The sequence below is a fragment of the Chiloscyllium plagiosum genome, unplaced genomic scaffold (assembly GCF_037043375.1).
Source record: "Chiloscyllium plagiosum isolate Xiang-an unplaced genomic scaffold, Cpla_swu_hap1 HiC_scaffold_24, whole genome shotgun sequence".
NCBI classification, from domain to species: domain Eukaryota; kingdom Metazoa; phylum Chordata; class Chondrichthyes; order Orectolobiformes; family Hemiscylliidae; genus Chiloscyllium; species Chiloscyllium plagiosum.
Window position 1 is genome coordinate 30109150 of NW_028270162.1, and position 10665 is coordinate 30119814.

The window sequence follows — 10665 nt, forward strand, 5'->3', positions numbered from 1 at the left end:
TTCCTTTATTGGTCAGAGTATTGAGTACCAGAGTTGGGAGGTCATGTTGCAGCTATACAGGACATTGGTTAGGCCACTTTTGGAATACTGCGTGCAATTCTGGTCTCCTTCCTATCGGAAAGATGTTGTTACACTTGAACGGGTTACGAAAAGATTTACAAGGATATTGCCAGGGTTGGAGGATTTGAGCTATAAGGAGAGGCTGGAGCTGTTTTCCCTGGAGCGTCGGAGGCTGAGCGGTGACCTTATAGAGGTTTACAAAATTATGAGGGGCATGGATAGGATAAATAGACAAAGTCTTTTCCCTGGGGTCGGGGAGTCCAAAACTAGAGGGCATAGGTTTAGGGTGAGAGGCGAAAGATATAAAAGAGACCTAAGGGGCAACATTTTCACTCAGAGGGTGGTGCCTGTATGGAATAAGCTGCCAGAGGAAGTGGTAGAGGCTGATACAATTGCAACGTTTAAAAGGCATTTGGATGGGTATATGAATAGGAAAAGTTTGGAGGGATATGGGCCAGGTGCTGGCTGGTGGGACTAGATTGGGTTAGGATATCTGGCTGGCTTGGACGGGTTGGACCAAAGAGTCTGTTTCCATGCTGTACATCTCTATGATGCTATGACTTATAGAGGGGTGGAAATTGTTCGCAAATTTTTCAAAGTCTATTTGGGTACATGAAACGGCACTGAAACAGTTATTGATGGGCCAATAATAAAGAGCTGTAGGAGGGGGCCAAAGTAAGACTGAAACAAGGATTGTTCCACACACCCCATAAAGAGGCAGGTATAACTGGGATCCATGTGGGTGCCCACAGCCATTTCTTTGACTTGGCAGAGGTAGGATAAATTAAAGGAGAAATTGCTTAGTGAGAGAACCAGGGTCAGCCAAGCAGAGGAGAATGGTGGGAAGGGGATTGCTCAGACCTCTGATTGAGGAAGAAACCGAGAGCTTTCAGATCACCCTAATGGGGAATCGAGGTAAAGAGGGATTGGACATCCATGGTGAAGAGGAGGCAATTGGGGCCAAGGAACTGGAAGTTGTCAATATGGCAGAGGGCATTAGAGTAATCACGGATATGGGTGGGCAGAGACTGGACAAGGAGAGAGAGGATGGAGTCAAGGTAGGAGGAAATGAGCTCGATGGGGCAGGATCAGGCTTATCAAATAGGCCTACCTTGGCAGTCTGGTTTGTGGATTTTAGTAAGGAGAGGGAAACTGACTGTCCCTGGTTAGGAGACTACAAGATTGGAGGCAGTGGGGAGGAGGGGGAAGATCTCCGGAGGTAATGATGCTGGTGACAGCCCTGGCAATGATGGCTTTGATGTTCGGATGTGGGGTCATGGTTCAAGGGGAGGTAGGCGTTGAGGCTTCACAAGGTAAATCCAGAGTTTGACTTGTAGCCTGTTACAACATCCAATTTCAACCATTCTCTGATATAATTTTCCAGATCTCTGGCAGGCTGCTAGTTACTGAAAATTGTCAAATATTTTCACTTTGAGGAAATTGAAGAAATGAGATCTTCCCTGTTTTGCTTTACAGAACCACAATACTGCATAAATCATTCTAACAGCTATGGATAAACTGATCATGAGAGGCTCTGCAACTCAGGGCTTGTAAACCCTTCAAAAGATAGCAGGAAATCTGAGCATGTAAACCAACAATGAAGGTTAGAATGCTGAACATCCAAGTTAAAAACACAACATAATCACATTATTTATCTATTTTTGTCTGTGAGCAAATGTAGCTAATATTTTAAGAGCCATTTTCTATGGGTTACATAGTCAACTTGGATATCTTAACTGTAAAATGTACAACAGTGTAATTTGATAGGGGTTCAGTTACAACATGCACTTATTTTCCATTAAAATGGAAAAACATCTCAAGAAATTGCAAGAGTAGAATTAGATTGAAAACTGACATTGCCAAAAAAGGACATTTTTAGGAGTGTTTTAACTTTTAGATCAAAGAGCTGGGTTTTAAAGAAACCATAAAGAAAGAAAAAGCTGGAGACGAAGAAGGCGTTAAGGTTAAAATAAAAGGCGGCTGAATATATGGAATTTATGAGAGGATGTAAATGCATTAGAGGCAGTTCAGAGAATGTTCATGCTTCTGATAACTAGGATGTTGGATTATCTTAAAAGGAAAGATTGAACAGGCTGTATCTGTACCCATTCAAGTTTTAAAGAATGAGAGGTGTTCTTGTTGAGACATATAGGATCCCGAGGGGGCTTGTCAGGGTGAATGTCGAAAGGATGATTTCCCTTTTTCGGAAAGATTAGAACAACTAGTGTACATTGTTTAAAAATCAGGGTCCTCTAATGTAAAACTGACATGAGGAAGATATTTTTCTTCTTTGGGTTTGAGAGTTGAGTGTCTTTTGGATCCTGTTCCTGAGAAAGTATTGGAGGCTGGGTCATTGAATATTTTTAAGGGAAGAGGTAGATAAATTCTTTAACACAGGAGTCAGTGGTTATCAGGAGTTAGCAGGAATGTGGAGTTGACATCACTATGTAGATCAGCCAATATCATATAGTCATGGCTGATCTTGTAGGCCGGAGGGACAAAATGTCATTTCCATGATCCTAATTCTTGAGTTTGTAAGTTGAATATAGCATCTCAATCAAATCTCCTCTCAACTTTTCTTATCTTCCTAAGGAAAACAGTCCCATCCTCTTCAACCTATCACTGTAGCTGAAATTTCTTAAGTCATTCTTGTGAATTGTTTCTGCATCTGTTCTAATGCCTTTGGCCAGAAAGGGAGAGAACGACTAAAGAGAATACAAAATGATTCAAAAAAACGTTTTTCTAAATTGAAACAAAAAAAAACCCTGCAGAAGTAGATTGTCAAGGAAGATAAAAGATAAAGTAAAAGTAGACATGCAACTGATAAAAGAAAAGTGAGGAGCCACAGAAAATACATGACAGTGACAGTGAAATACCAAAAATATGAAATAATTCTTTTTCATCTGTCTATATCAGGGAAACTAACATGGTAAATATAAATTATTGTTGTCTGCATCTCAGTGTCATATTTATTCCACTTATGACTTCTTGTCCTCCTCCATTCATACAATATTCTATCTGTGACTGAAATGTTAGCTTATAGACTTGGTTAATTCAATGATCTCCTGTACAGTCCACCATCCTCTGTTGTCGAAAATTCACGCAAAGCTCTACATCTCATATGCTAACCTGAGCCAAGCTCCAACTTATCTGTCACCCATGTATTTGATGACTTGTGTTGGTTTCTGGTCCCCCAAATTTCAAGTTTAAAATTCAAATTCACATGTTCAAATTTCCTAATGGCCTCTCACCCTATCTGTGAAATCTACTCTGTTTCATAAATCAGACCATTAAAACCATACACAGTACTCCGGATGTCACACAGTTATAGGAAAATGTCCCTATTTTTATATTCCATTCCCCTTTAAATATACAACATTTCATTTGCCTTAATCACTTGCTGTACTTGTATACAAACTTTGGGATTCATATATTCAGAACAAAGAACCCTCAATTTTGCAGAGTTCTGTAATCTCTCTCCAATTAAGTAATACTGGGCTTTTCTATGTATTTTTATTCACTCATTGGACATGGGCATTACTGACTGGGCCAACATTTATGCCTGTCCCTAGGTGCCCTTGAAATGATTGTGGCAAATTGCCTTCTTGAACTGCTGTAGTCCATATGCTCTAGATAAACCCACAATGTTGTTACGGAGGGAATTTCAGGAATTTGATCTAGCAATAGTGAAGGGATGGTGATATATCTGTGGCTTGAAGGGGAACTTGAAGGTGTTGGTATTTCCATATATCTGCTGCCCTTGTCATTATCAATAGAAAGACTTGTGGATTTGGAAGGTGCTGCCCATAGACCTGTGGTGAATTTCTGCAATGCATCTTGTAGCTAGCACTGCTACAAGATGCTGCTGCTGAATGACTGAATGATGTGATTTTGGTGTCAATCATGTGAGCTGCTTTGTCCTGGTTGGCGTCAAGCTTCTTGAGCATGTTTGGAGCTGCACCGATCCAGGTAAGTGGCAAGTATCACATCATAATCCTGACTTACACATTCCAGATACGGATAGGCTTTGGAGGCGAGTTACTCATTGAAGTATTCCTAGCCTCTGACCTGCTCTTGTAGCCACTGTATTAATATAGTGGCACAGTGGTTAGCACTGCTGCCTCACAGCACCAGAGGCCGGGGTTCAATTCCTGCCTCAGGCAACTGATTGTGTGGAGTTTGCACATTCTCCCTGTGTCTGTGTGGGTTTCCTCCGGGTGCTCTAGTTTCCTCCCACAGTCCAAAAACGTGTAGGTTAGGTGAATTGGCCGTGCTAAATTGCCCATAGTGTTAGGTGAAAGGTTAAATGTAGAGGAATGGGTCTGGGTGGGTTGCTCTTTGGAGGGTTGGTGTGGACTTGTTGTGCCGAAGGGCCTGTTTCCACACTGTAAGTAATCTAATCATAGCGAGTCCAGTTCAGTTCTAATCAATGGTAACCTTAAGGACGTTGATAGTGGGGGTTTCAGTAATGATAATACCATTAAATAACAAGGGGCAGTGGTTAGACTGTCTATTATTGGAGAAAGTCATTGTCTAGCATTCATATGGTATGAATATTTGCCACTTTTCAGCCCAACCCTGGACATTGTCCAGGCCTTCTCTCATTTCGACATGGACTCATCAGTATCCAAGTCATTGCAAATGGTTCTGAACATTGTGCAATCATTGGCAAACATCCATATTTTTGACTTTATGATAGAGGGAAGGTCATTGATGAAGACGGTTGGGCTCGGACAGTACCCCAAGAAACTCTTGTTGAGATGTCTTGAAGCTGAGATGACTGACCTCCAACAACCACAACCATCCTTCTGTGTGCTGGGTACAACTGCAATGAGTGGAGACCTTTCCCTCTGATTCCAAGTGCCAAAGTAGACAAGTTCACATTTTTCCACCTTATACTCCATTTGTCCATTCAAAATTAGGAGGGGTCTGGACAGTCGATAGTAAATGGGATGGAAGGATTGAGAATCAAAGAACCCGGATTTAAGGCAATTGGCAAAATAAATAACAGCAACATAAGGAAAATCTTTTTCCTATATTAAATAATTCAGATCAGGAATACATTAGCTCTGAATTGGCTGAAGGCAAAGTCAGTTGAGGCTTTCAAAAGAGAATTGGATCATGAAAAACAAAACCAAATGTAGTGCAATTGGAAAAAGGGTGGAGAGAAATACTAAGTAAATTGCTCTTTCAGAGGGCCAGCAAAGACAAGATAGTATGAATGAGGGGTTTTGGTGAAACCACATAGCATTTTGAAAACAAGGAGAATTTTAAAATCTAAGCATTATTTAACCAGATCCAGTATAGATCAGCAAACACAGGTAATGGGTAAATGGGATGCTGTATGAGCTAGGGACCAGGTGGAGTTTTTGCTGACATCAAATCTTTCAGAGGGTCAACTATGGGAGGTGAGTTGGAAACGAATTGGAATAGCTCAAGTCCAGAGGTAACAAAGGTATGGATTAGGATTTTTGCAGAAAACTGAAATAGGGAAGGAGTTTTTCATTAACTTGTGGGATGTGGTTGTAACTGACTGTGCTAGCATTTATTTCCCCTCCCTAGATACCCTTGAGTGTGTTGGGAGTTACCTTCTTGAACCACTGCAGTCCACATGCTATTGGTAGATCTACAATGATGTTAGGGAGAGAACTTCAGAATTCTGGCCCAGTGATACTGAAGGAATGGGGATATGTTTTCAAGTCAGAATGGTGAGTGGCTTGGAGGGAATTTTCATATTTTATGAGTGACAGGAAGAAAAGTGAAGATTACTGGTATGAAAAGGAGAGGTTCTGAGGTACATAAAATGGAGAGGAACAGGAAAGAAATAGATATTTGATCATGACAGTGAATACTTAAACAATGATACACAGGCACTTTCGTTGGTGGTCTTAGTCAGTTTATAGCAGGTAACTGCAAAATAATATACTAGAAATCGAACATTATTAAAATCAGTGAACAATAAAAAAGGATTATAGTTACAATTTAAGAAAATCTCAATTTACTGGATCTAAGTAAATGTGCTATCGTATCAAATCAATTAAAGTTCTTGTAATGCATAAATTACTCAATTTCTCAGTTTAACTTACGTGACAATCTCAATATCACAGGTTGTAAAAGTAGAACGATCAGATTGTCTACAGTCTGGATCACAGCAGCAATGTATATCACAATGTTCCACCAGTAAGTCGCAAACACATAAAGAATGAACTGAAAGAGCAAAAATGGATCAAAGTGATCATAAAATTTTAAAAAACAATGAGATACATTGCTAATTCATCATTTCTGGAGGAGTTAACGATGGATATATTGACTGATCAATAAAAAAACTCCATATCTTACTGATGATGCTGCTCCTTTAACAAGGTTGTGTTATTCCATTTTTTTTTCAAAAGTGTTATACAAGGCAGAGTTGCTGAGATATCTGGTTTGGATGGGTTTTAGGGCCAATTTAATTATAGTAACAGATACTGCCTCAGAAAAAAGGCTTTCAAGTTAAAAAAAATACACTTGTACAATGAAAGGGGAGTGGCCAGTTCTCCCAGCTCAGCTTTTCTCTGGTTTGGCTTTAGCAGTCTGGCTGCTCAGAGCAAGCGGTCAGTTTTTTTGAGGCTTCTGGTCAAAGAAACAACTACATGGAAGAAGGTGTTCCCTGCTGAATCTCTCTGCCATCTCTCTCTCTCTCTGACATCTCTTCCTATAAGACTCTGTGTTTGATTTTACCTTTTCTGGCCAAGGGGTGTTTATGGGGATTGTTGCAGGAATCTGAAACAGCATCATTAAGTTGGAATAATCTGTTGGGTTTTTGGACAGGTTATGTTATTCTATATTCTGTTCTCTTTTGTTTGTGTTGTATTTGCTAATCTTGCAAATAAATTCTGTTTTGTTTAAAATGAAGTGGTTGGGCCAGCTGCATCACTCCTGGAATATCCACACGACACCTGCTTAAAACAACGAGCGAAGTTAGGGTCTGGGCTGTTTTGAGGGGGTCTGGCCTGGTCCATTTTACTTACAATGCAGAGCTCCCTCAGTAATACATGAAACATCAGCCAAATTACATACTCATGTTCCAGAAGTCATTTTTTTAAAAATTATGATCCCCTTATGAGAGGCATAAACGCTATCATATTTTCTTAATATTTAAATTTGAAAGGGTTCAGAATCGATTTACAAGGATGTTGCCAGGATTGAAAGGTCTGAGATATAGGGGGTGGCTGAAGAGGCTGGGACTGTTTTCCTTGCTGTGTCAGAGACTGACGGGTGATCTGTTAGAGATTCATAAAATTATGAGAGGAGTGGATAGAATGAACAGACAAAGTTTTTTTTCCATGGAATGCAATAGGTAGATGAAGTTGGGGGTGAAGGTGATAGGCTGGAGAGGAGGGTGGAGGTAGGAAGGAAGATGGAAGATGAGGAAACTGGTGAAATCCACAATGATCCCGTGTGGCTGGAGGGTCCTAAGGCGGAAGATGAGGCGTTCTTCCTCCAGATTTTGGGTGGTTAGGTTTTGGCAGTGGAGGAGGCCTTGGACTTGTATGTCCTTGGTGGAGTGGGAGGGGAAGTTAAAGTGTTCGGCCACAGGGCGGTGGGGTTGTTTCGTGTGTGTCCCAGAGATGTTCTCTGAAACATTCTGTAAGTTGGCGTCCTCTCTCTCCGATGTAGAGACCACATTAGGAGCAACGGACACAGTAGATGACATGTGGAAATACAGATAAATCTCTGTTTTAATGTGGAAGAATCCTTAGGGGACTTGGACAGAGGTAAGGGGGGAGGTTTGGGCGCAGGGTTTGCACTTCTTGCGGTGACAGGGGAAGGTGCCGCGAACGGAAGTGGGTTGGTGGCGGGCATGGATCTAACAAGGGAGTCGTGAAGGAAATGGTCTTTCTGGAACGCAGGTAGGGATGGGGAGAAAAATATAACCCTCCTCGCTCTCACCTTCCATCCCACCAAACTCCAGATATATTGCATTATCCTCCACCATTTCCGCCATCTATCAACAGACCCCACCACCAGGGATATATTTCCCACCCCACCCCTATCTGTGTTCCACCTCATCTTTCACCCTTGGGACCCTCCAGCCATACGGGATCAATATGGATTTCACCATTTCCTCATCTTCCATCTTCCTTCTCACCTCCACTCTCCTCGACTGGGTGACACAGTGACTCAGTGGTTAGCACTGCTGCCTCACAGCACCAGGGTCCCAGGTTCGATTCCAACCTCGGGCAACTGTCTGTGTGGAGTTTGCACATTCTCCCCGTGTCTGCATGGGTTTTCTCCGGGTGCTCTGGTTTCCTCCCACAGTCTAAAGATGTGCAGGTTAGGTGAATTGGCCATGCTACATTGCCCATAATGTTAAGTGCACTAGTCAGAGGGAAATGGGTCTGGGTGGGTTACTCTTCGGAGGGTCGGTGTGGACTTGTTGGGCCAAAGGGCCTGTTGCCACACTGTAGGGAATCTAATCTAATCTAATCTATCACTTTCACCCACAATTTCATCTATCTATCGCATTCCTTGCTACCAGCCCCACCCCCTCCCATTTATCTCTCAGCCCCCTTGGGCCACAAGCCTCATTCCTAATGAAGGGCTTATGCCTGAAACATCGTTTCTCCTGCTCCTTGAATGCTACCTGACTGGCTGCGCTTTTCCAGCACCACACTCTTCGACCCTGATCTCCAGCATCTGCAGTCCTTATTTTAACCCTGTATGGGATGAGCTGTCAGAGGAAGTGGTGGAGGCAGATACAATTACAACATTTAAAAGGCATGTAGATGGGTACATGAATAGGAGGGGTTTAGAGGATATGGGCAAATGCTGGCAAATGGGTCTAGATTAATTTATTTTATCAGGTTGGCATGGACAAGTGGACCAAAGGGCCTGTTTCCATGCTGTACAACACTATGACTCTATTTACTAATTAATTTGAAACGGATATTGATATGTGAAGTATCAACACTGATTCTGGGAAGGATAGGTATATCGTTCAGAGAAAAAAAAACAAGAGCACAGATTTCATTCCTGTTCGGGCTGTCAAGTTATGATATATCTAGAGCAAGGTAAAAACAATGACTGCAGATGCTGGAAACCAGATTCTGGATCAATGGTGCTGGAAGAGCACAGCAATTCAGGCAGCATCGAGGAGCTTCAGCAAAATCGACGTTTCGGGCAAAAGCCCTTCATCAGGAATAAAGGCAGAGAGCCTGAAGCGTGGAGAGATAAGCTAGGGGAGGGTGGGGGTGGGGAGAGAGTAGCATAGAATACAATGGGTGAGTGGGGGAGGAGATGAAGGTGATAGGTCAGGGAGGAGAGAGTGGAGTGGATAGGTGGAAAAGGAGCTAGGCAGGTCGGACAAGTCAAGGGGACTGGAAGTTTGAAACTAGGATGAGGTGGGGGAAGGGGAAATGAGGAAGCTGTTGAAGTCCACATTGATGCCCTGGGGTTGAAGTGTTCCGAGGTGGAAGATGAGGCATTCTTCCTCCAGGCGTCTGGTGGTGAGGGAGCGGCGTTGAAGGAGGCCCAGGACCTCCATGTCCTCGGCAGAGTGGGAGGGGGAGTTGAAATGTTGGGCCACGGGGCGGTTTGGTTGATTGGTGCGGGTGTAGTTGGTACATAAACCAGGGTCTTCTGGACCTTTTACGCTTATAGATGATGTTTTCTTAATCAACCTGCCTAGAGATGTTACCGAACAGCAATGGAGCAGTTTGGACTTGAACCTGGTCTCCTGGTCTAGATATTGGGACATAACCACAAATGCACAAAACAAACACCCTTCTCCCATTTCCATTCTGGGTGCAGTAGACGTGCTATTTGTTTCCCTGCTCTGCCCATGAAAGCAGAAGGTACCAACCACTGATGAAATTAACAAAAACTGGCTGAGGGAATATCACTCATGGAAAGGATTATTGATTATCGAACTGAGTCAAGACTATAGTGGTGCTGGAAAAGTACAGCAGGTCAGGCAGCATCCGAGGAGCAGGAAAATCGGCATTTCGGGTTTACCGAACTGAGTCATTTTCCAAGGTTAATTCTTTTGTTCTTTGCGAACACAAGTTATGTTCCTGCTGACGCTTATTCTGCGGTCTTTAAGAAAAAAAAATCTCGCCTTTAAATATAACCAAGCAACACAGGAACATAAACCTACCGTTTATTTGAAGATTTGGCAGTGTACCTGCTGGCGGCGGAACCTCGCTTTGCGTTACCGTTGACAATGTTGTTGTTAAATCTGTCCACGAATTGAAGTTGGTGGTATTGCCAGAGCTAGAATTCAACGGCTCTGACGTACCCGCACTGTCAGTCAGGTTATCGTCGGCGTCAATAACGCTGATGGACAAGAGTCTCATAACGATGCATAAAGAAACGGTTAGCTCCATTGCCGTGGGCAACCATTAAACAACCAATCATCAGTATCCGCTTCCTGTCGGTTGATGGGACAATCTGTGGTAAATTTTATTTATAAGTAAATCACTGGGTTTCACCGACTGTAACGTGTATTAATTAAAAATTAATTTTAAGAGGCGGCGTTCAGTGTTTGCATGACGCCATCGCACCGTTTAAAAACGTTCGTGACGTCTGCACGGCGATGACGCGGTGCCCTGGCCTCTTGGGGGC

At 42.7% G+C, this 10665-nt stretch overlaps 1 protein-coding gene across 1 annotated transcript in view; it reads right to left on the reverse strand.

The window, feature by feature from the left end:
• Window positions 1-10578, reverse strand: part of LOC122562656 (tectonic-1) — a 39990-nt gene extending 29412 nt beyond the window's left edge. The window contains exons 1-2 of the mRNA XM_088000029.1: window positions 10199-10578; window positions 6147-6267 (exon numbers count right to left, since the gene is read on the reverse strand). Coding sequence (XP_087856155.1) covers window positions 6147-6267; window positions 10199-10427 — 350 coding nt within the window. The 5' untranslated portion in view covers window positions 10428-10578. The remainder of the gene's footprint in view (window positions 1-6146; window positions 6268-10198) is intronic.
• Between the last annotated feature and the right edge of the window lie 87 nt (window positions 10579-10665).